Genomic DNA, 26,630 nt, shown 5'->3' with positions numbered 1-26,630 from the left:
TTTTTTAGGTTTGTGTAAAGGTAACACTCTCAGACTGTCCCCGGCTCAATCCCAAACGGCTCCTGCTCCCTACAAAGCGCACTACCTGGGTACTATAATGACTTCCTCACTCAAAAGCGCCCTAAACTGCCCAAGACGAGCCGATTGGGAACCAACCACTTTAACGCTCCTCGCGTATTAAACAAGTAACACCACCAATATACAGGAAATGACTTTCTAAAGATTAAACACATGCAGTTGCTGGTTTCTTTTTTTTAATTTTTTTTAATGATCCACTTAATCCACCTTAAACGGCGGCTTCTGAACGTATAACCGCTGCCGCTTCACTTAAGGTGGACCGTGAAGTTCGCAGGAGCGGCTAGCTAGCTATAGCAGAGAGCCGCTCTCAGAAAGTACGGCGAAGTTTTAGGCCGTCAGCACTCGCAGAGCACTCCGCGAAATCAACTTAATAACACTAGAAACACTTTCAGTGCAGTTTAACTTGTTTATTAAATGCTTTTAGGGTGGTTTCAGGCGTTGCTCCCCCTCTCTCTCCTCCCTCCAGCTTCCTGGAGGCCGGTCTGGACACTTTCCGCCACTTTACCGCGGAGAACGTTACCAGCAGTAGGAGCGCTCAGCGCTCAGCTGTTCACCAGCTAAAGTTTCCTCTACCACAAAAATGTGATGTGTGGACACGGGCGGGCGCTAAATGGATTTGGATTAGCACTTCTTGCTGTGTAAACGCCCCGAGAAGACTCTGTGATTTGACCTGGATTTCTTTCTCCTTCGGCGCTAGCTTAATCTAGCTGTAGCAGTTAGCTAATCTGATCGGGTAAATCCTCCTTCCCCGAACCCCGAGCTACACGCTTCGCCCTCGGCTTCAGCTCCTAGCTGCGGCTGCTGCGGCCGACGCGGAGATGAGCAGTCGGCTCGTTTTCGGTTGGTCGTTCACGGGCTAGATTCAGGTCTCGTCCATGTGAGCAACTTTCGTCTCAGGCTGAAACTCTGGGAATGGGCGGACTTTCAGAAGTTGTCATGGAGTTGAACTCGGGCAGCTCGGGCAGAGAGTAGCTAGCTAGCCAACTCGGCCGCTCTCTCGGCACCAGGAGCAGGAGAGACACCATGGCAGTATGGGGGAGAAGGAGCCGACCAAAGTTAATACTCTGCATTCTCGGAGCCTCGGTGCTCGGATACTTCGTGTTTCACAAAAACAGCCCCACAGGCGAGGCCAGTCGGGCGAACCGGCGAGGGGTGGCAGACGGCGACAGCGCCGCTGTGGACGACCCTGAGTTCCTGAAGCGAGCCGTGTACGAGAAGCCTCCGTTAGAGCTGAACGCGCTGGGCGAAATGGGGAGAGCTGTGAAACTGGACCTGACGGGAGAGGAGAAGAGGGAAGAGGAGGACAGCATTAAAAAACACCAGATTAACACTTACGTTAGCGACAAAATATCGCTCCACCGCAGACTGCCTGAGAGGTGGAACCCCCTGTAAGTCTCCTTTTCCTTCTCCTGTAGATGTTTGGAGCAGCTCGGACCTAGAGCCGTGGGTCCCAGCCCTGGTCCTGGTCCTGGAGGACCTGTTCTGACCCTGTCCTGCACATTTGAGGGGTTTCCTGCTCTGACACACTACCTTCAGCTCAGGAAGGGCTTGTTATTTAGCTGATTAGCTGGATCAGGGGTGTTTGGAGCAGGGTGGGCAGGAGATAGGCCTCCAGGAGAGAGACACAGTGGTTGTGGATTGAGAATCACCAGCGTTTCAGGGCAAAGTGAAGGCAAGCCTGGCACTGTTGAGCCTCACAGCATCTTTACTTAAGATATGAGAGATTTTAGTAATAAGTGACTGAACTTTATTCTTATGTAGTAAAGATCTGCTGTGCATGACTGGAAGCACCTGCAATGCAATGTACAGCAACTTGACTTATTTCCCCCCTGAGATTAATGTCTTAATTATATTATTGTTATTATTGTTAATAATAATAATAATAATAATAATATTATTATTATTATTATTGTAGATCAGCTTTTGAACAATGCTGTTTGAAAGGGTTTTACACAAATACACACCAATGTGTTATATAAAGGTTTAATTTTAACTAAGGCATGAAGTTTTACTTGCCTTCTCTTCATACGTCTTCAGTAAATAATTGCTAAGCATGACTGGAAGCACATGATGTGCAATGTACAATAAATAACAGTACAGTCTTATAATAATAATAATAATAATAATAATAATAATAATAATGAGTTGCACCCATACTGATATAACATTGGTATCGGAGCAGATACTGGCACTTACACACAGTATTGGGATCGGCAACAGAGAGCACAGATACCATGAAGCTTACTGACGGCCTATTTATTTATTTATATATATTTTTTTTACATAACATTTTTGTTTGCATACATTGACTGAAATATAAATCCTGATTTTTATAGTGTTCCACTTTTTATAGGTTGTACTTTTTCATATCTTTTCAGAGTAGATATCATTATTGGTACTTAATGTAAAAACTATCTGAAAGGTATCTGAAAGGAAAAAGAGGTATCAGTGCATCCTTAATTTATTAATATTATTGTTATTATTATTATTGAGCACTTTTTGAACAGGTATTGGCTCAGAGTGCTTTGCACAACGTCTTAAAGCTCAATAACGTCAATAAAAGCACATTTTGGCACATTGTAGGGACTTTGTCATATTACTTTTAATCCAGCCTAAGATTTCTATAAACTATAAATGGTGCTTAGTAATGTAAGTCACTATGTATCTTATAGTACTTAACGATAAAGAAAAATGTCAGTTTAACATGGAAAAAGCATAAGCATAAAGTAACACATGATACACCAAAAGTAATATAATATATCAAATGTTTTTGCATGACAGCGTCAACCTCTTATCGCTAAACTAGCAGCTTCACAGGAGAAAGAAAAAGACCTTCTTAACTTTCAATGAATTCTTTTTTATTATTTTGGAGCGTTTCTATTGATCCATTCATCATTGGGTTTTTACACCCATAAACTGGCAAGTCAAATTGGCTAAAAAGCTGCAAACATATATGGAAATACAAGATTATTTTGCCGAACAGTGGAATTATGCTGCATAGTCACAGTCTGAAATGGTGAAACTAAGAGTATTAAAGCTGTTGCTACAGCTGTGCAAGTTCATGGTACAAAAACAATGGATTCTACTGTACACTATCAGAAGAGAGCCATTGGTGCTGTAGTGATGTTATTGCTGTTGGAAGTTCTTCTGTCCTTTACTGTGTTCAGTAAAGGACGAGTTCCTCAGCAAACAGCTTCCACAGTTTCACTAGAAAACCCTTGAAAGCAGGTGTGGCATTGTTTAGCAGTCCTCACACTTCAGTCTCCGTAAGATAAGAACTAGGCCGTTAGCCAGTTTACACTGAGCTTAGTGATAATTCTGTGGAATAAAACAAAAAAGTTGTTTGCCGTACAGATATCACAAACACAGAAGCTACTTAACTGACTCCACTGAGGCCACTGAAGAGAGACGTTAGCTGTGTGTATAATTACTTAACACACTATAAGGTAAACATTTACATTTTAAAGAGTGTTGGTATTTTCATGTCATTTAGTATGTTCATGTCAATGTTATGGCTAATCGGTGTACTGTATTAACACCATCTCCTTGTATCTGCACTCACTGTCCATTACATTAGCTCCACTTACCATGTAGGAGCACTTTGGAGTTCTACAATTACAGGCTGTAGTCCATCTGTTTTTGCATACTTTGTTAGCCTCTTTGTTAGTCCTACGACCACATACTTTTATTAGCAGTCACAGGACGCCGCCCACAGGACGCTGTTGGCTGGACATTTCTGGTTGGTGGACTATTTCCAGTCCAGCAGTGACTCTGAGGTGTTTAAAAACTCCAGCAGCACTGCTGTATCTGATCCACTCCTCCCAGCACAACACACACTCACAAACCACCACCATGTCAGTGTCACAGCAGTGCTGAGAATGACCCACCGCTCAAATAATACCTGCTCTGTGGTGGCACTGTGGGGCAGGGCTGCAACAAACGACTCTTTTGATAGTTGAATAATCGATGGATCATTGAAAAACATATTTGATTATTCAGATTATCAATTGCTTAGTTACCAAACAACTCTAATGTAGCTTTTAAGCTTTCAAATTTTAAGTTTAGTTTGATGTTATTTTAAGCATTTGCTTACAGTAAATTGTCCTGCTAATATAATATATAGATGAAACTTTAATATAATTTTCCTGTCAAAATGTAAAACCAGTAGTGTGCAAAGTAGCAGCAATAAAATAAAGGCAAATCAGTTTCACATCAACCTTCCTTTCAGACAACATGTTTAGAGTTATGAGAATTCCATAATTCATATTTCAGTTGCCAACTTTTAATTGACAAATCAATTAGTCATTATGCCCGAACTGTAGGGTCCTGATCGTTGAAGAACAGGGTGAACATGTGCAGAGAAACAGATGGACTACAGCCTGTAATTATAGAACTACAAGTGCTCTTGTATAATAAATGGTGCTCATAAATGGACAGTTAGTGTAGTAACAGGGAGGTGGTGTTAATGTAATTCATGCTCAGAAAAGCACAAATGTCATTCGAAACAACAGATTACAGGGTAACAAGTAGCCTAACACTTGAGGTATAAACAATGCAGAAGCTTGGGCTGTCTAGCTTGTCTCCATTTTTAGCCCAGCACAATCATATCGACAGTAACACGCCACAAAAGCTTTGCTAGAATTAGTACAAAATGTACATGGAGTCTGACACTAAGCATTAGCCATATTAACTGATGAATGAATGGATCACTGACTATCACAAAATGCAGCAAACGTGAGACCCTCAGAAAAGACCAGAGGACTTATCAGTACAGTTTTGCATTTCAGATCTGCTAATATTTTTGGCCGCAGTTTTATAATATCACTGTAAATATGCAAAACTCAAATTATGATGATCTGCATCAGGTCAGAGTTCTCCTTTTGTAACTACTCTTTTTAATCCTTAGATGCAAAAATCTGAAGTATGACTACCGGAGCTTGCCCTCGACCTCTGTGGTAATTGCCTTCTACAATGAGGCCTGGTCCACTCTGCTGCGCACAGTTCACAGCGTGCTGGAGACATCACCTGACCTGCTGCTTCAAGAGGTGATCCTGGTGGATGATTACAGTGACAGAGGTATGAGCTGGACTTTGTACTATAGAAATATGACTCTAGGGACACTTTGTCGTGTTTAGGGTTCTGCTTGGAAAACGTATTTACATGCAAACACAAGAAGAGGCTGATCTAAAGCGTCAAATATTTATATATTGAACAATTCCATGACAAAATTTTGTATTTGTCTATTTAAATTTTTTCATTTAATAATCGGCAGCAGTTTGTCACCTTGTGTTAATTTCAGTCTGTGATGAATGTGCAGATTGCAATGCTCCCAAATGACCTGGGGTAAAATACAATAAAAGTTGGGAAGGTTTGGTTATTCTCCTGTGAAGTGTTTATTTTAGGCCTACAAAGTTCTGTTTTGTCATTGCAGCAATATTAAAATGTGTATATTAATCTCTGTGTTAGCTGTTGTAATCGCCTTATAGCCTAGATTCTTATCCCAGGAAGTTTAGTCACACTGATCCAGCTCTCAACTCAGCTAAGCGACCAGAGGCTATAGAACATTGTTCATCTATTCTTGATGAGCATGTATCTGATACACAATATGCTTTTCTAATATATCACAGATATTGTTAGTGCTCTAAGAACACTGATCAACTGCAGGTTTTAATACAAACTGAGTAATTAGTCTGAATTAATTAGATTAAGTGCAACAGATATTAAATAAAAATCACTGTATTCAGTACTGAAAATAGTCTGAAGTTGTTTTTAAGAATCTGTCGCTACTGATGTATTTAGTCTAATTACATGCATAGTGATAAATATCATATATTTACAAAAATGTCTTTAAATATCGTGATATAGTATTTTTCCATATCGCCTAGTTCTACATTCAACCTCAGTAGAGAAAAGGATTAAATGAAGTAAACGTTAGGATGACATGTGAGTTTCTTTATGCAATTCATCCCAAAACATTAGAATAGCAAATGTGCTTTTTTCTGTTCGTAACTGAACTCAAAAAGGTAAACTATTATATTTTATATTTGTTACATGTAGTGACATATTTTAGAATTTGTTTTTGTCATATGTATTGCTTATGGCTCATGAAAATCAGAAATCCTGTATATAAAATGATTAAATATTTTGTTTCAAATTTGAGTAAATTACCATTTGAACAGTATAAATACTGTTTATCTCTTAGTCCAGTTCAGCACACGCAACCATCGCCATGGGGATCACAACTGACTTGACAGTGGTCCAGAAAACAATCATCGACACCCTCATTAAGACGACTAAGCCTCTGATAGTCATTGCTGAAAAGTTGGTTGTTCGGAGAGTGCAGTATCAAAGCATATTAATGGAAAGTTGTCTGGAAGGGGGAAAATGTGGTAGGAGAAGGTGCACGAGCAACAGGGAAGACGGCAGCCTTGAGGGGTTGTCAAGGAAAGATTATTTAAGAACTTGGACCTTGGAAAAGGTGACACACAGGAAAGGTGATCGAAAGTGCTCATGTCAGATGAAAGTCAATTTTACATTTAATTTGGAAATCAAGGTCCTTGAAGAATGGAGCACAGAATCTAAGTCCAGTGTGAACTTTCTGCACCCTGTGATGACCTTCTGGTGTTAGTCCACTGTGTTTTATTAAGTCCAAAGTCAACACAGTGTCTACCAGGAGATTTTAAAGCACTTTATGCTTCCATCTGCTGACAAACTTTTTGGAGATGCTAAATCTCTTTTCCAGCAGGACTAAACCTTCCCACAGTGCCAAAACTACTATCAAAAAGTTTCCTGAACATGATATTACTGTGTTTGATTGGCCAGCCAGCTCTCAGGACCTGAACCCTGTAGAGAATCTATTGGATACTGTCAAGAGGAAGATGAAGCACCCGATCCAGCAATACAGACGAGCTGAAGGCCACTATCAAAGCAACCTGGGCTTCAGTAACAGCTCAGTAATGCCACAAGCTGATTGCCTCGACATGGCATTGAAGCAATAATTTGTGGTAAAAGAGCCCCAACCAAGTATTGGCTGTATAAATTAACATATTTGATGGACAGTTTCTGTATTGTACATCCTTTTCTGTTTGATCTTATAAATATTCTAATTTTGATTTGGATTTCTTATTTTCATGAGCTATAAGCCATACTGATCAAACATAGAACAAAAAAAGCCTCAGAATATGTAATTTTACACAAAAAGAATATAAAATAAATGACAGGGTTGTTAATTCAATTATGAAGAAAATGAAGATTTAATGTATTTTTTTTTTTTAGATGCACTTGTGCAATGTAGGTGGAATATTAATTTTGCGTTAAAAACAGATCTATGAAGATCTCCAACAACCACTGAATGGATTTTATGTGGAAAGATTGTGTAAGAGATTCTTGCTCCTGTGTGGTAATTTCAACATACTCTCCTTTAGAGCATTTGAAGCAGCCTCTGGAGGACTACATAGCCAGCCTGAGGAAAGTGCGTCTGATCCGAGCGAGAAAGAGAGAAGGCCTGGTCAGAGCTCGGCTTCTTGGCGCATCCATCGCCACGGGCGACGTGCTGACTTTCCTCGACTGTCACTGCGAGTGTCATGAAGGATGGCTGGAGCCCCTGCTTCACAGGTAAAAGCACCTCAGCATTCTGTCATTCTTTCGGTCCTTCTTTTCAACATTTGTGCTGAACTCCAAATGTCCATGTCTCTGTCCTGCAGAATAAAGGAGGAGCCCACTGCTGTGGTGTGCCCAGTGATAGATGTCATTGACTGGAAGACTTTCCAGTACCTGGGGAACCCGGGAGAGCCTCAGATCGGAGGCTTTGACTGGCGCCTTGTTTTTACCTGGCACACTGTTCCTGATTACGAGCAGAAACGCAGGCGCTCCGCCACAGATGTCATCAGGTACATAGCTGGAGCAGATTGTGGCCAGGGTGGGGTTAGCACTATTATGTGGCTGACATCTTAAGTGAACATTAAATAGTATAGTCACTGTTTGCACTGCAGGGTGTTCTTTTTGTGCCCATTGAGCTTATTTAAGGGCTTTGAGTTTTATGCTGATTGCAGAAATTCACCTTATTTCACATTTCACTTAATTTTTATATAAATTGCTTAACTTATTTGTTAAAATGAAATCAGATAAAACTGGCTGCCTGTTCCTGTAGAACACAGTAATATTAATCTGAGACATTACAAGAACCACATGCTAAAATACCATGAATGCCTTGCTTTGTGGTGTTGCTTTGTGGGGTTGTTGTGTATAGCTGGGAAACAGTTAATCAAAATCTGAGCATGATTAATGTCCCAAATGGCTTGATTTTAACTGTCAAGCTATTCTATCACACTTCTCATGAGTAGCACACATTGATATGGTCAGTTTTCCATTCTTAATCTGGTAACTATTGGCAGCTACAGTTCGGCAGTTTGAACGCTGCACAATTTTCTGATGAGATTGGCATGTATAACCAATTATTTTGATGTTTTGCCAATACGACAAGCTAGATCAACAGAACAAATAAACTAAACACGGAAACAAATACTAAAGATGCTGTATAAGCTAAATATACTTATCAAAATGCAAAGGTAGTATTATGAAAGTACACTATATGGCCAAAGTATTGGGACACCTGCTCAGTCGTTATTTCTTCTGAAATCCAGTGTATTTAAAGAGTTTATCCTGTTTTTGTTGGAGTAACTGTTTACTGTCCAGATATGACTTTCTACTAGATTCTCCTAGATCGTTAGTGAGGTCAGGATGTTGGAGGATCACCATCACACCTCATCCCCAAGGCATCTTAAGAGTATTGGCTGGAGCGCCATTATTCCGGAGAACAGTTTCACTGCTCCACAGCCCTGTGCTGGGAGACTTTATGCCCTTCTAGCCCACACCTGGAATTTGGCTTGGGTCCGATTGATTTGTGTGTATCTGCTGCAGAAAGTCTATTGTACTGGCAATACTTCTGAACAGGGACTAGACAAGATGTGTGTATGCCTGTGCACATCTCTGTCAGCAATGGGTGCAACTTAAAGTAGCTGAACACATGCATTAGAAGAGGTGTCCACAAACATCTGGACATTGAGGGTTGATTTCCCAGACAGAGATTAAGCTAAGCACTGGACTAAAAAGCATGAAAAATGTAAATTCTCCATTGATAGGAATAAACAGAGCATAATAAGACTTAATCCCTGTCTGGGAAATCGAAACGTAGTTTATAAATAAAGAGTTTTGTGGGTCTTTGTATGTAAAGTGTGTGTCTATAAGTCTCTAAAAGATGCAAACTTCAGGGTTATCGCTTATCTTCTTTCAGATCTCCGACTATGGCTGGGGGCCTGTTTGCAGTCAGCAAGAGATACTTCCATTATCTGGGCACATACGACACAGGAATGGAAGTTTGGGGAGGAGAGAACCTTGAGTTTTCTTTCAGAGTAAGTTTATTTGGACCTGTGTGAGCGCATTATTTGCCATTTCATTCTCCTCCACGCTGCAGTGGTATTTTGTGACCATTTTGTTTATTTGTACCTGTGGAGTGATTGTACTTATTTACAGAAGATCTCTGGGTCAGCCTATGTTGTTTATGTGATCAGTCAGCCTCTATTTGGCAGCCAACTCTGTGATTAGTCAAACCTCAAGTGGTCTGTGCTGTATATCTTCACCCAACTTCGCTGTATGCTTGTACTGTGTTAATTTACCTCCATTCTTTAATTACTGACTTTAACATAACACAACATAACGTATGTATCTCAGAATTGTGTCATTTACAATGATGTAATAACAGGAAGGAACCCGCTTCTGTGGGATTATTATATTGTGGTTGGTGTGGCGCAACAGATAAAACCACTAGCTGCCAGTGAGTTATTACACCATGTGGGAGACCAGGGTTCGATTCCCAGTCTGGGTGACCGTATGCTGCGCTACACCAATAAGAGTCCCTGGGCAAGACTCCTAACACTACATTGGCCCAACTGTGTAATACAAGTCACCTTGTAAGTCACTCTGGATAAGAGCGTCAGCTAAATGCCGTTAAAGTAAAGTAAAGTAAAGTAAAAGTATATTGCACAACTTGCTTGACCATTAAAAAGCCAAGAGTAGTTCTGTCCGCTCGTCAGCGCACACACAGGCTTGGTTATTGCATTGCGTTCTGCATCACTGCATTAAAGTAATTCCTTTCTCATGCTTTTGCTTTTTATGAAGATCTGGCAGTGCGGAGGCAGTTTGGAGATCCACCCCTGCTCCCACGTAGGTCATGTGTTCCCCAAGAAGGCTCCCTACTCGCGCAGCAAGGCCCTGGCCAACAGTGTACGGGCAGCAGAGGTCTGGATGGATGGCTACAAGGAGCTGTACTACCACCGCAACCCTCATGCTCGTTTGGTATGAAAACACTGATGAACACCGGATGATGTGAGAGTGAGCTAGTCATGCTATAAAAGCCTTGATCAGCCAAGACCTGTTTGTAAGGAATTTAGCTTTGTAGTAATGCTGTTAAGGACAGCATTGGCCTAAAGAGAGACAAGCAGGTCTAGGACTAAAGGGTCTCTGGTTTGATCCCTCGACCTGCAGGAAGGTAACAGCGGCTTCCACTTCTTTTGTATTCAGTTTCTAAAATGTAACTGCCAGATCGTGGACATGTATAATCACCATAGTCCAATAGTCACAGTTAACTTCATGATGCGTCAAGCATGGTTCCCATGCATTCTGGAAAACCTAGAAATTTAAAGACTATTTTCCAGTCATGGAGAAAACCGGTACAAATGTCCTGGAAATATTAGTGAAATCCTAGTAAAGTTAAGCTGTTGAGCCACTAAGAATGCATATTTTAGCATCTGATGCCCTATTTTATGTAGTCTTAATGCAGCATTGTCATGTGGACAGACATTACACCTGTCTCATGTCTTTCCGTGTTTACAAATGTAAGGAAAAAGACGACATGTTTGACATTCATTATTTGCGTTGGACGCACAGATGGAATTTGGCCTCCACCTTTAACCCATCAGTGCAGTGAACACACACATGCACACTAGCGGGCTGACTCGGAGCAGTGGGCAGCCATCGCTGCAGTGCCCGGGGAGGAGAGAGGGTTAAGGGCCTTGCTCCACTCTTGTCGCTGAATGCAATCAAATCCTTGCCCCAGTGCTCCAAAATATAGTAGAAATATTTCCATAGAGCAAAGGGACTGTTACTCTGAAAAAAAAAGAAAAAAAACAAAACTTTTTTTTTAATGCACTTGATTTTAGAAGAAACTATGAATGAGCAGGTGTCACATATAGCCTTGGCCTATCACCTACATTTGGCAAATGGCAAAACTGTAGATTTTGGCCGAACCATCTCATTAATTTGTGCTTATTGTGTCTTGATGAGCATTTGTTTGCCTGCCTGTTTCATGAGGCATGTTTATCACCCTGTCATCTAAATGACAGCTTAGCAGCAGCATAAAAGAGGCCTTGATTGATTATGAGGCCTCTGAGAAATAGGATACACATCCATGCTTGCTTATGCACACACATGCACTCAAGCTGTAAGCATGAACATATTGAGTGACAGGCAGCACTGAGTTGACTGCCATCCCAAGGTGACACACTGTGTGTTAGGTGTAAGATTACAGCGGTGAGAAGTGGATTCTCTCTCTGGGTGTTTGCGTCTTCTACTCGCCCTTGAGGAGCGCCTGCACCCGATGCTCCTCTGAGCTCTGTACTTAAGGGAAGGGGCACTCTTAGCATGGTATCGGGTACCTAGCACATCTCCCCATCAGGGAGGTTATGCCAGGTTGGCAGTGCCAGGTGGAAATTGATCTGGTGCGATTGGAGCTGATAAGGCTCTTTCTTCTTCTGGATTTGTACCACAGGCAAACACCAGCGCTGCCAGGGTGGATCAAGTGTGACCAAGTCTTGTCCTTCTCTAGGCAATTTTGTAAAAGGATCTCGCTCTCTTTCACTCTCAGAGACTCAAACCATGTTTTATTAATGGGCCAAATCTCTGTGGATTGTGCCAGTCTGGCATAAAAGCTCAACATAGCGACCCTCACTCGTAGATCTCGATCATCAGCTAGCTTAATCAGACTGATTTTGACGAGTGCTTCACAGCTTGGTTACATGCAAACATTATATATTATGGGTGCATCACCACATTATTAGAAAACTGAGCGCTGTAAGTTACACCAATATCCAAATGTTTGTGGACACTACTACTACTAATTAATGCATTCAGCTACATTAAGTTGCACCCATTGCTGACACAGGTGTTCAAATACATGCACACAGCATGTCTATCCCCTGTAGAGAAGTATTCTCTCTGGAGCAGATAAACATGAACCTATTGGCACTATGCCTCTGTGTGGTCTAGAGGGGTATAAAGCTGAGCCATTGAGCTGTGGAACAGTGGGACTATGCACTGGAATGATGGTGGTTCATCCAATATTCTTGGGATGTTAGGGATGAGTTAGGAAGTTGGGGATGGGGTTGGGTGATGATCATCCAGCATCCTGACCTCACTAATGCTCTTGTCAATGAATGACGGAATCAAATCTTCACGAATGTTCTCCAAAATCTACTGGAAAGTCTAACCTGCACAACAGAAACGGTTACACCAACAAAAGCAGGAGATTTATTATTCATTTGTTTTTAATACACTTGGTTTCAGAAGAAACAATGAATAAACAAGTGTCCCAAAACATTTGTCCATATGGTGTATTTTTGTGAGCTTTTATTGTACTTGGGCAGCCAACCGAATTAGCCACTGCATGAAGCTAATGAATTACCTTCTCATCAGTAGAAGAAATGGTAGCTCATTTGGAGCAGCCCCTGCAGTCATCTGTCTTTGCACAGTGCTGCTAAATGGCTCAGACAGGGTTCTGCCTCCAACAGATGTTGCTCGCAAATAAGTGCGTCTGCACGGTTCCTCTGTGGGCCATAGCTCAGCAGGACCCTGCATCTGAGATGGCAGGAATGTGGGCTGACCGCAGCCATTCACACACAAACAAGCCCCATGCCTCTAGCCACATTTCAGGTTGTGTAAGGACTGCTTAAAGGGTGAGGCTGCAGCACGCATTCCTCATCCTTGAGATGTGAGGTGGCAGTGTGTGGGTGACTGTTTGTCACTTGGGTTATCATGTCGAAATGCCCGGTTGTTAACAGCACAAAGTTTTGTCCTGGCTGGTGGATGTTTATGTGGTTTTTGGTGGTAACAGTAAAACAGATGCTGCTGCTGTATTCAGCTGTTTTGAAGGGGAGTGCTGATGCTGATGGATAGCCTCAGCTCATTTTTATTGTTCTTCTTGCTGTGGGTCAATACCCTCTGCAGTGGCTTCTGCTGTGCTATTACGGGCAGTACATTTTTTTTCCTTTCTTTGTCCAGGCGGTCTTATGATATTAATAAAAATATATGAGGCACTTAAGCTTAAATTCATGTTCTTCATAATGCCACCTAGTGTTCTCTTTATGACATGCTTCAGTCTAAATGAATGTCACATAACCGAGACACTAGGAATATCCTTTGGGAACTTTAAACATGACATTGTACTGTCATGTATCCCAAATCTCTATCATAGCTCAACCTTAACTGGAGTGTCAAGATCTGCTCGTGGTGTTCAGTGTGTGCTCTGGGTGTCCTGCACACATTTCAGGTTCACCTACAGTGTGCTAATATATATTCATGCTAATTTTGCATGTTTTGTGTATCTGATACAGGAAACAGTTTCAGTTTCTCAGATTCAAAACCTTGCCTCTGTACTTGATGGCAGTGGTCAAAAGCTGATCTGTTCAAGCTTCAAGTACGGCTCAGCTCGACCCGTCATTCCCTCAAAATCCATGGAAGACAAGCATCCAGGCTTTTTTCTGTCCTGGCACCAAAGTGGTGGAACGAGCTTCCCCTGGGTGTCTGAACAGCAGAGTCGCTCGCTGTCTTCAAACACAGACTGAAGACTCACCTCTTCCGAGAGTACTTGGGCGAATGGCAGTATAGAGTGGTCACCTTACTGACTTGTGTTTGACTTAGAGGTATCTCTAAGAATATAAATAGCAAAGCACTTTTGTAAGTCGCTCTGGATAAGAGTGTCTGCTAAATGCCTTAAATGTAAATATAAATGTAAGTTTCTCATACAAAATCTAACATAAGACAATGAGAATGCTTCATTTAGCGCTATGATTGGTGAGATGTTTTAGCCTGCTGCACTTACCTGGAAAGGTTCAATTTTAAGAAGCATTATCTAGCATTCTTACCATAAAATAACAACCAATTTATTGCTTTATCGACTTGTAATAAGGAGAATGACGTCTCTGTCATTCTGCCACTCCGGACTGGAACCCTAGTACATACTGCAGTGTAACTGGTGGAGCTTCATGAGACCTCTCATAATCTGTGTATTGCTGTGTCACTTTGTGTAACCCATGTCATAATTGTTTAAAATTATCTTCTGTGTCAGTCCACATTTCTCTGTCACTTTAGATACCAGTCCTGTATCGCTAAGCATGTCCACAAATGCATGTTTAGAACTGTCAATGAGTTTAGAACTGTAAGTGTGTGTGTGTGTGTATTTAAATATATACACACACATGTTTGTGTCTGTACAAGCACTGTGTGTGCTGCTAGTTTAGCTGACCTGCAAAATAGGGACTGGAAAGGTTCTGCTACTCTAGAGCTTTGTGTTTGAAACCTAATGTAATATCAATCCATTCTTGCTTCTAGGAGGCATATGGTGATGTGACGGACCGGAGGAAATTGAGAATGAGGCTACACTGTAAGGACTTCAAGTGGTACCTGGAGAACGTCTATCCTGAAATCCATGTCCCAGAAGACCGGCCCGGCATGTTTGGAATGGTGAGGTGACCGACTACACTATTTAGGGCTCCACAATTTAGCGCTACAAATGCAAACAAATCTTTAAAGCAGCACTATGTAGCATTTTCCCCTCAAATATCAGCTTTAAAATCATGCTGAGAATAGTGGCTCTCTCTGTGTTTTGGGGTCTTTTTGAGTTTGAAGATGGGGCTCAATTCCACATTAACGATTCCAGGCAAACTTGGTAATGCTTATTTGTGCGGGGCTCCAGTTGTGTTGCGTGCATTGTCTCTCCAAATGAAATGTTCTTTATCTTTTGGAATCAACCACATAAAATCAACCATGTAAAATGCTGTTGAACTCACATAATTTCAGTGTAGAACTGCACGGTGGAGCTCAGAGTGCCATTACCTAGTAATTTAGCTAGTTCTACTATGTTCTGATTAGGGCTGCCACTAACGATTATTTTATCTAATGATTTATCTGACACTAACGATTATTCGATTCATTGATGAATTGGATTAAAAATACATATCCATGTCTTTATTTAAAAATTGAACATTGAATAACAGAGCAAATAAGTGCAATGTGTATTACTCTACCACCTCAGTCCACAAGCTTCTTTTCACTTTCAGCTTGTTCATGTTTACAGTGTATGTGTAAAGTGCGTCATTTAGCTGTGGCTCAAAGTGCGATTTACACTTTTCAACTGTAGGGGGAGGCCAAGAGGGCTTTAATTGATTATGTTTCTCTCTCATTTTTGTCTCTCATTACTTCTAGTTAAAGAATCGAGGAATGACCAACTATTGCTTTGACTACAATCCACCTGATGACCATAATGTGGTTGGGCACAGGATCATTCTGTATCCGTGTCACGGCATGGGCCAAAACCAGGTAGGTGTCTCTTCTGACATTTTTTAGCAGTTTTGCACTTTTTTCTTTAAGTTCTCTTACAGGTAAGCACTGTAACTCATTTAGTCTCCATATCCCATTCTGAGTTAAATCTGTAAAATGTGAGTTAAGTCTCATCTCTAAAATATGTCCCCCTCCCTTAAAGACTGTTGTACAGCTGTATGATAACAGTACAGTCCATTAAAACAGTCCGTGCAGTCCTGTTATTAGTGCCTCTTGCTGCCTGGTTGCCTGGCATTGCAGTATGACTTCAGCAGCTCCTCCCTCTCGGGGGGATATGAAATTCAAAAGCTGCAAGACCCAAAGACGGGTGTGTGCACAAGATCAACCTAACCTACCAAATGCTTTTAATATAGCCTTACCATGTAATCACTATGACTGGCTTTAAAACAATATGCCATGTTATTACCTTATTTATCTTTTAAGAGCAGTCTTCGAGGACTGCTCTCTGAATAGATCATGTATGGGCGATGATTTCAGCGTTGCTTGGTGTGGGATGTTTGTGTAATTCTCCATGGTGACATTAACCCATTGTTATATATGCTTGCTAATATAAACACAGGACCTTTTATATTGTACAGCAGTCACTACTTGCAGTGAAGTACAGTATTTTAGGAATACATTTTTAATTCTAGTTGTGTTAGAAGATATATGCCTTCACTGTGATGAATACCACCACAGTGGGTCACAATATGCTTGTGTAAGTATGTTGTAGATAATGTCAGCAGTAAAAGCACACTGACTAACACCATGTTTAATTACAAAGAGAGCAAAAGTCTAAATAAAAGTCATTTGTACTCATTAGTGTTGTCACAATACTAAAATGTATCCTTGGAAATATATTGATAAAAGCAATTTAAATTGAGAGTCTATTTTCATAATTATAAGGTAGGATAAACATGTAAAATATTCAGAATAATTTTAATTTAGAATTGAATCCTGTTAACATTCATCATCTCTTTGTGCTTTATTAAGTACAATAGCTTTTTTTTTTTTTTTAGATATTTTTTACTGAGGATGATCCATATATATTTCAAGCATCTCTGAGGCCTGACTGCTTTGAAGAAGTTAATGTGAGACTTCAAATCATGGCAAAATATCAGCTTTACATTGACTACTCACACCAAATGCTCTTAGCACAAGAATAGGATAATAAACATTTATCAGGATGAGTCACCCCATTAAATGTTTCAAAGCCCCTGAAAACGAGAACAATCCCCAACCTCTTGGAACTCTCTGTACAGTGAGGGGCTCCTTCTGTTCACATTACTGTCATAGCAAATAAATCCATGTGACAGGTTAGTCCTTTTTCCTGAATGTAAGAGACTAATCTAAACTAAACTCTTACTAAAGCTGGCAGAAGGCAGGCTCCTCTGCCTCAGAAGTCCTTGTGATTTGAATGTTACTAAACTACTTTTAGTATGAATGTTATTTGTGTTTATTTGGATATTAATGTTTTACTAAGAAAATAAACACTTCATGCCCAGAAAAGAAGTTTTTTTTTTTATTGTAATTTTCAAAGGTGCCTAAAACTTTTGGACAGTACTGAATATCATACTTTTTGATAGTATTGTTGTTTCTTGTTTGATCCAATTTACCAAATGTCAGGGGGACATGTAGTGTATTATTCCTCATGAAAAGTAATATGATAACATCACCTACCCCCAGTGTCTGTGTAGTAATGTTATTTGACATTCAGTTGACCTCTCACCAGATCTGCCTTTTATTTTAGTGTTCTAGTGTAGAAAACACAAAACTTCTAAAGCCTTAAATTTTAAGATTGATGTGAAATGATGATCAAATCTTAGATTCTTTAAAACATTCTATGATTTTCGGGAACATAGCTAGCAGAATAGCAGACGAGCACAATCAACGTTTGAAGCTCTTTCATCTAATCATGAAGACACACATACAAAATCTACTGCCTCTAATGTCTTAAACTTAGGCTTAATTGATGTCTTGAAACTAGGAGGGCCCAATGTTGAATCTCATATTCTTTGATATCTCTCTCTCTCTCTCTCTCTTTCTCTTTCTCTCTCCCCGTGTTTCAGTTCTTTGAGTACTCTTCAGACAAAGAGATACGCTACAACACAAGGGAACCTGCCGGTTGCGCTGTGGCTGACCCCATCAGTACTTTCCTCAGCATCAACCTGTGCAGAAAACCCAGGGAGCTGGTGCCCGAAGACCAGAAATTTGTTCTCAGAGAGGTGAGATGGTGTAACTGGTTGTGCGTGCGTGTGTGGGGAGACGTGTGATGTTTGAAGTAACTTCAGTAGACATTTGGTGTTCATTTGAACTCTGGGAGAAAGCTCTTGTTCGTAAACTCGTTTGGCAGTTCTTAAGCTGAGCAGTGAATGTTCAGAAGAGAGATTCATTGTTTCCCAAACAATGTCAGGAACATGGTTATCAAATTTGTCACAGAATGCCTCTGTTCCACTTTTCTCTGTCATATTATTATAATTTTGTATAGCACCCTTCATTCTTAGTCCAAAATGTAAAAGTGTTTTATACCATAACAATAAACCCCCAATCCCAGTCAGTAAGTCTGACATACTGAGGCCTCAGAATAAACTATTCTCTTACCTTTGCCAGGACTGAGATGACTCAGATGCAGTTAGTGAGCAGAAGGGGACTTTGTCTGGATAGCAAAGAAAGATGGGGACATTGGCCACCATAGCGCTGAGTAGGGCCAGTGATGGCGTCCTTTGGGGACTGGGAGAGGGTGTGAAACGCTGCGTTTGGCTGGTGCCTACGTTTGAGTGAGCCTGAGGCCTTGGAGTACTCTCAAAGAGAAAGACCAAAAGCTCTGACATTAGGCCTTCTCGTTCCGCAAGCGTTCGAATGGGAAGCCTTCGGCAGTCCTGCAGGGCTTTCATTTCAACACACAACAATCAGCTTTTCCGTATGCTAATGTGTAGCTCTGCAAATAGCTTGTCCTGGATTTTTTTGACAGGCTGTTTTGGGATAGCTTAGATGAACAATGACTCTGATAAACTTTGCAGTAAAAACTTAGTGGGCTTTATTCAGATGTGTACATCATTTCCACATGAATCAAATATGAGCTTTAAGAAGGTTTGTTTATTTCTTCAGTGAAGTGAAATGCAAGTATTGAGGAATAGGGGCTGTTTACACCTTGCATTAACAGATGTTTCTGGTGATTGGATCACAGTCGGATTTCATTTGATCACGTGAAAAGACACTCAGGGCGCATTGTGATCGGAAAATGATCAGATCACAAACTACATCCCGAGGTGGTCAGAACACCCCATTTTGTTTTTGGATTTTTTGACAGTTTTTCTCCCAATTTGGTACTTCTAATCAACCCACCCGTTCGTAACTCACCCTAGCACTAACAATGCGTCCGACACTAGGGGAAAGACCGACTGTTTTCATTCTGCCACCAATACGCTTGAAGAAAAGTGTCTGGTCTCCCCAGCTAATGGACGCCTGTGCCAGCCAACATCACTTAAGAGTGATTAGAGGAGATCGCCCCATCTACCCACCCAGGGAGAGAGAGAGAGAGAGAGAGAGAGCACAGCCAGTTGTGCTCTCTCAGACTCTGGCCGCTGTTGGCCAAGCGGCATGGATCAGGATTCAGACTCGCGACCCCCCGGGCCATAGCAGCAGCGTGTGAGCCCTGAGCTACTCTGAGTCCCACATCTCGACCACATTTAACAGAAGTGTATATGCAGTGTGTTTTACATGAGTGTAGATGCTTTTGTTGGAAAAGTTAACACAAGGAATAATTGCGGTTATGGCTCCTGGTTTATTGCTCTTGGTCTCTCATGCTCTGTGTTTGTATGGTAGGTGACCGGTGGATAATTAACTGCATCTGGCAGTATTTCAGTTCCTTTGCATTTAAAATAATACTTTTCTTAATGACGTTGCGGGAATGTGTGAACCACCTGTTGTTCCACTGCGTTGTGTAAACACCCCAACATTCCTCAAAACTGTTCAGGATGTCCAGGTTTTGGACCACCTCGGTGAAAAAAACATGATATGCTTCGCTGATAGGTGTTGAAATGCTTTTTACACAGGAAAGTAAAACCGGTTCTCATCTGATCACACTGGTGAAGCATTTAAGTCTAAATCCAGCCACATACTATCTGGATGAAATGCATGTTAATCTCAGGTGTCTAATCTTAACAGCCTTTTAGGGGTACAAGCATTATTCTTGATGCCTTATGCTGTCTCATGATGTCTTGATGTCTTGTGTTTGAACAGGATGGCACTCTATACCATGTCCAAACTCAGAAGTGTGTCCAGGCTGTGGACAAAACGGACAACGGCAGCCCTGGCCCTGTTCTCAGGCCTTGCACTGGGTCAGCCCACCAGCAGTGGTTCTTTGAGGAGAGGTCTTAACAGAGGAGAACCTTCCTACCTTCCTCCTTCCTCCTTCCTCTGGTACTTGTTCTGCAGATCAGCAGCTCTAGTGTCAGGTTTGAATGGACGTTGTATAAAGACGATTCTGTCACTCTCAGACCTTTCTGTACATACATTGCCCAACTTCTCCCCACCTTAGTCTTTTTTTGATGTATTCAAGACTGTCTTCACACGAGGGTAGTGTGTTCTGGAATTATGGATATTCTTCTGATTGAGGTGTGCAAACTTCATTTAAAATTGGTTACAGATTTTTTTGTACTGCACTCATAAAGATGTTTCAGAGGGTGCTTCTTTGAGCAATGCCATAGAAGAACCACATTTGGTTCCATAGCAAATGGTTCCATGTTAATAATAGAACACAGTGTCCAAATGTTTGTGGACAGCCCTTTTAGTTAATGCATTCAGCTACTTTAAATTGCTCTGTAGCAGATAAACAGGAACCTGTTGGCACCATGTCAAATGCTAGGTGTGGGCTAGAGTGGTGTAAAGCTTCCAGCATTGAGCTGTGTAGCAGTGGCACATTTCCCCTGTGAAACAATAGTGCTCTATCCAATACTTTTGAGATGAGGTCAGAGGGGGTGATGATCATCCAACATTCTGACCCCTGAGCGGGTTTCCCGATACTTTTGTCCATATAGTGTATGTGAGTGTTAAGAACTTAATTGGTAAAGAATCTTAACGTCACATGAATGTTCTTTAGACCCTTTAAAAGGTTCTTCCTCACTCTCAAATTACAGAACCTTTATTTTTCAGAGTGTATAGCTAAAGCAATGATTGACTAAAATCAAGGGCCGGATCCATGTTCAGATACAGTACGCTGGTTTCCTACTCTTTTCAGTGCAGATGTTTTTTGATCTTGAGCTGAGATTCTTATTTCAGTTTTCTTTAATTTTTTTTATGATATCTCAGTGTGTTGCGTCATGCTATTCTATGCTAGATGCTCAGTGTTACTGGCTGAAACACATGCAACACATTCTAAACGTCAGTTTTGCCCAGGCTTCACTGCGGTAATTGAATATTCTAACTGGCGTTTAGAATGACACAATGACACAAGCTGGACATTTTGTGTTATTTTAATCATCATGTGCTGTCAGCTCAATTAGGTGTCATCCTCCTATTTAGTGGACCACGCTTTTGCACACTCTAGATCATATCAGGAAAAATTCACCTCTGCCGTTTGGTCAGTCATCAAAGTCATCTCTTAAGGGCAGCTGGAACGCCCCTACCTTCTCCTTCCACTTGCATTTTTCTTTTCAAGATATTCAGCCTCCGTGACATTGGTGCAGTTATCGTTATGAACCACTTGATGGTGCCAACTCCTCCATTTTTCCCCTCACATGTCCTTCTGCTGCATCCTCCATGTTCTCTTTTCGGGTATCACTGCTCATTCGCACTATTCACATTTCGATTACAGTACTTCAGATTGTTGATCCTAACAGTGCAGAAGCATTTCATGTTCAGGATGAGGATTAATCCACATACTGACATTTAAAAGCATACGTTAGGCTACCTCTTACGTTAGGCTGTAGTCACGCACCTGCTGATGAGGACCTAGAAAATGATTTTGCTGATGGGACCATGTTTTGAATAAGTGTTCAGTATTGTGCGTAAGGGACTTTTTATAGGTTTTTCTGAAATTAGGCTATTCCGTATTAATCAAATCAGATTTTTCTTTATATTCCATGCACTCAGTTATAAGGGTAACCTGAAGAGGTTTGAACATGAGCAAATTTCTTTAGGTCTGTTAAATCAGATTGTTAATAAGCAGTACAATTCACATGCTGATTTTGCAAAATGCATAGATTAACAACAGAATAGATAAACCTAATGTTAAAAAATATTTATTGTTACTGGTTTATAACTATAATGTGCAGTGAGGAACTGCAATGTGTTATGTTATGTCTTTTTTTTTTTTTTCCACTGATTGTGTGTGTGTGTGTGTGTGTGTGTGTGTGTGTGTGTGTGTGTGTGTGTATATGTATGTATGTATGTATATATGTGTATATGTATGTATGTATGTATGTATGTGTGTGTATATATATATATATATATATATATATATATATATATATATATATATATATATACACACACACACACATATATAGTGCCTTACCTTGTGTTACAGGAGACGCAAATCATTCAGATCACAGATCTGAGAGATGAAAATTTACTTGATGACACACCTTTTATGACATGATTTTTTTTTTCTCATTTGTTTCTACATTACAATAGATTACTGATATGAACATATGGTTTTTTTTTTTGGGTGAGCTCTGCCTCCCAGTGATCGAGTTGAGGGCGTGTGACATTAGCCCAATACTACACAGATGTTCATGGAATTTCTGCAGATAAGCAGGCGGCCCTCTTATTGATTATCTGTGGATTTACACTGGAGCCTATTGTGTCAGCGATGGGGGAGCTTCCTCTGGTAAAGCCTCAAAATGCAAGAGGGTGGGGAACGGATTAAGCTGTGAGGGGAAGGTAAATCTATGGACACCAATTATGATCTGTGTAAACCTGTTTAGCTTCATAAATGTTAACTGTTGTGTCATTCATGACATGGCAAAGATGTCCATATCCACAACACGGAAAAATCATAACATCAGTGTATTTAAATGTACGTGCTGGCTTTGGTAACTGGTTCACTAAATGCAACAAACAGCTAAAAGAACCGCAGTGTGTTTTAGACCCACTGCTTTATGCACTTTATTGCAAAGCAATATCACAGCAGAGGGCATTCTAACTGCGAGAAGCAGTTATGTCGGGCATCTGCTTACTTTCCATAATCTACACAGTCTGTTTCTTACATCACGATTGTAATATAATCGGAACGGGATTTACAATGAAGGCATGATTTTTGTGATTTATCTGTATGCTGGGAGTTAATTCAGGTCACTTTTGTTGCTGTTATTCAAGTGTCCTTAACAGATCATTTTTGTATTTCTATTAACTGGCAATTAAAATCTCTGTGATTTCTGATGTAACATACTATTCAAATGATGTTCTGTTAGAACCTTTGGCGGGATCAGACGTGTTTCAGGTGTACCTGGGTCTTATTTGTATTTTGAAATTTAATATTTGACAATAAAACCTTTCAGTAACATTCTGGGAGTACAAGCCATGTCATGTCTGATGTCGGGTCTAGTATGAAGAAGCTTTTTCCCACCTGACCCATGTTTCTTTTTTCCCTCCCTAGGAACTCTAGAACACTAATCTTCCCAGCCATAACATCCCTTCGAAATCCCCTTTTTCTTAGGCCTACTTCCATCGCTTTCTCCTGTGAAAGGATTATGAGCTAGCTGAAATCACACCCGCCACTGCAGGAATATTAAATCCTAAAGTTTCCTCTGAAGTATAGCATGTGTGCATGCTGTTCTACTACTTTTTAATGCCAGTGCTTACAGAGAGAGAGCGAGGGAGAGACATAGAGTGTGAGGTGTGGAATACGTTGGAACGAGAGAATGGATGAAGAAGAGGAGGAAGAAGAGGAAGAGGAAGAAGGAGGAGATAAAGGAAGAGAGAGAGTCCTCACTCGCAGCATATCTGATTGGTTTGAACATGTGCAGCTGAGTATGAGAGAGCACTCATGCCAAGTCGCTCCTCGCTCTGCGCTCTGCCCCGCAGTCATTCGAAATTACTCATTCATGATGCGCGTCTGTTTGATATTTCATACTGTGCGTGGGCCTTCTTTGTTTAGTGTCATCTGCCTCGCACTCGGGCGGCGGGAGGGGATTAACAGAAACCCCGTAACTGCACTGCTACAGAACACACCAGAGGGCTTTTGGGAAGTGGCGCCCAGAATCAAGCCGATGTCCCTTTTTCTTGCATTTTGTCCCCCCACCCCAACGCCAACCCAGAGCCAAGCTCTGCTCTCTGCTCTCTGCTCTCTTTCTCTGCTCTCTTTCTCTGGAAGCCTTTTGGAGTGTACCTCTAATTCCAGGGAGGCGTTGGTGTGCCCTAACTGTGACGCACTGAGGAAACGCTTATTCTCAGTGCCTTGCTTGAGCGCTTGCACTCTGACAGAACGAGGCAGTGCAGTTTACACTGAATTGGATTATACATACACAACCCTCTTACAAAACTATACGAGTTGCTATCCTAAGAAATCTGCATTAGTAATGGAAATGATCTTTCTGTTAAACGCAGCTCACACCTCGGCGTGAGTGCTACATTTGGGATCTTTGATATCGAGGCAGCTTGCTCGCCTACGTCCCATGTGTTGTTGAACAGGGTCTGTGCACACCCTAAGCTGCTCCTCTCACCAACTCAGAAAGCCGGAGTTGGCTGAGGGAACCAGGACATGCACTGACCCATCTATATCCTCTCACTAACAGCTCGATTTCCTCAGCTGGCTTCATGTAGTAGCTGTTTGGCAAGGCTTACAGGTGTCCTGCTTGCTTTCTGAGAATGAATCTGCAGAAAAACACTCGTAACCATTTAAGGAGACAATTTTTCTGTACTGAATTCCTTAAACGGCAGTTGTTTTGGTCTCGGAAACACAGAATTTGGATTTTATTTTGATAACTATAGCTTTGAATACAGTCTCAAACAGAGGCCTACTCACTGAAGTGAGATACAAACACCATGCTGTCGATCAGAGATCTTCCACAGAATTGTGGGCATCATAATCGGAATGTTGCCGAAAATTCCAGTCGCCAGGGCAACAAGAAGGCAAAAAATTTAAATAGTAACAGGGGAAAAAAGATGATGCTGCTGTCTCTCCACACCACAGGCTTCATGCAGACTCAAGCAGTATGATAAATGGACTCTATTGCGAAGAAAATCCAAGGTAAGAGTGGGGGTTGGTGATTAAGAGTCCATAAAAAAAAGAAAAGAATTTGGTCACTTGTTTGTGCCTAATTTCTTGTGCCTGCGAAAGATTAAACCTTTTGACCACATAATTTTCAGCCTTTCTGTGGATGGCCATTAGGACCGTTATGTATAATCCAACTCCCCATGGCACAGACTGCATTATCAGCTTTCAATTCCATGGCCTCTTTCTTCCTCTTCATGTTTCCTTTTCTCTCTCCCTTCCTCTTGCTGCTTGATTAAGCGGAGGGTGGCCCCTCCTCAGTCCATCCGTTCATTATCAACAGCACTCTCTCTTAGTTTTACAGTTTGCTAAAATGATCAGCATGTTTTAAAAGGCAAATATATATTGTTTGTGTCTGCTGAATTTGAACACCGAAGAGTGCTTTTTGAGACATGGGTTCAATAAAGTCACTATGAAGCACTTTTTCATTTTTTTTGGCTGAAAAAAAAAATCTCCATTAACATGGTAATTTAGTGTTGAATTAAGCTGTGTCCGGAAGACTAGCCCTGAACAATAATGTAATCATTCCGTATACTTCTTTTATTCTTGATGGACATTGGACTCTCTTTAACTGTCTCAGCTATTATAGAGTATTTCTGTCTTTATGTCTGCTATATTAGAGCTTGATGTCTCCAAACTTGTTCCAAAGGGATGGCACAAAAAGTTCTCCCCAGAAAAGAGAGGCAAGATAGACAGTGGCAGCAGAAGCCCTTCAAAAGCAGGTAATATCATCACTGTGCTCTAGCTTGTTTTACTGATTACTGATTTACTAAAAACAAGGGTCTGGTACTGTTATAATGCTGTGGGTAGCATTTTCAGTGATGAATCTTATTAATAAGGCCATGAATGTTGCCATTGAAGAATCACTGTTGGTTCCAATGAGCTTCTAATGAATTGTTAGGTAATTTATAATTATAGTATTTTTTTTATTTTTAACCTGAATTGCTCTCCAATTTCACTTGCTTGCCAGTCTCACTCAATCACATATACAGTTCTGCCAGGCTGGATGTCTGTGTTGGCAAGCGTTTTGCTGAGGAATGGGCAGGACCATCTTACCCACCCAAAAAGATCTAGGCCAAGTAGGGTCTCTTGATATCTGTGGCATCACCAGGCATTGAACTTGTAACTTCCTGAAGATAGGACCAATTCTTGCCCTATTGCACCATTAAGGAGACTGTGTGGTTCTTTAAAGAATCACTTTCTGACTGATGATATGAAGAACCCTAAACCTAAAGGTCTTACTTAAAAAAAACAACAACTTTGTGGCACATTTATTTTTAGTAGTGAAGGCTTAGAAGGTAAAAGATAAAAGGGAAGCTGGCTAATGTTGTTCTCTGACTAGTTGTTATAATGTTATGTTGTTTTGATGTATTGATTTATAGGGCAGCCTATATCCTTTCATATAATGTCAATGTGTTATGAGGAAACTGTGAAAATCTTTGGCATGTAATAAACCAGGCTAAGGGGCAATCAATCTTGGGCAAAAGGGCTTATATCTTGGATGGATTTACCATTAAAGGCTTACAGACTCGTTAAAGGTCAAAGCAAATCAAAGTCATTATTTTGCCTTTCACTGTGTATTTTTGGAAATGCATGGCCTTTTTCGCTGTCTGTAATCGTCTGAAGGAGCTTCACGTTTAAACACTTGTGAAAAATGTCCTCTTGTAAAACTCTGCAGAACCCATGC

General features: G+C 40.9%; 1 protein-coding gene across 3 annotated transcripts; it reads left to right on the top strand.

Annotated features, from left to right (window-relative positions):
* The first annotated feature begins 358 nt into the window (after positions 1–358).
* On the top strand, positions 359–25,366 carry galnt12 (UDP-N-acetyl-alpha-D-galactosamine:polypeptide N-acetylgalactosaminyltransferase 12). Of its 3 annotated transcripts, none has more exons than XM_072676080.1 (11): positions 359–1,466; positions 4,985–5,154; positions 7,503–7,692; positions 7,782–7,967; positions 9,371–9,488; positions 10,255–10,431; positions 14,740–14,871; positions 15,613–15,726; positions 17,796–17,951; positions 19,969–20,148; positions 23,327–25,366. In XM_072676080.1, exons 1-10 carry the CDS (start codon positions 1,102–1,104, stop codon positions 20,104–20,106), a joined length of 1,746 nt encoding a protein of 581 aa, XP_072532181.1. In that variant the 5' UTR covers positions 359–1,101; the 3' UTR covers positions 20,107–20,148; positions 23,327–25,366. The 3 variants fall into 3 exon arrangements, with proteins under 3 accessions (XP_072532181.1, XP_072532180.1, XP_072532179.1); XM_072676079.1 differs by lacking the exon at positions 23,327–25,366 and adding an exon at positions 22,236–23,233; XM_072676078.1 differs by lacking the exon at positions 23,327–25,366 and having other exon boundaries at positions 19,969–23,233.
* The last annotated feature ends 1,264 nt before the right edge of the window (positions 25,367–26,630 follow it).

The sequence above is a fragment of the Salminus brasiliensis genome, chromosome 3 (assembly GCF_030463535.1).
Source record: "Salminus brasiliensis chromosome 3, fSalBra1.hap2, whole genome shotgun sequence".
In the NCBI taxonomy this organism is placed as follows: domain Eukaryota; kingdom Metazoa; phylum Chordata; class Actinopteri; order Characiformes; family Bryconidae; genus Salminus; species Salminus brasiliensis.
This window is presented reverse-complemented; position numbering and strand designations above follow the sequence as displayed.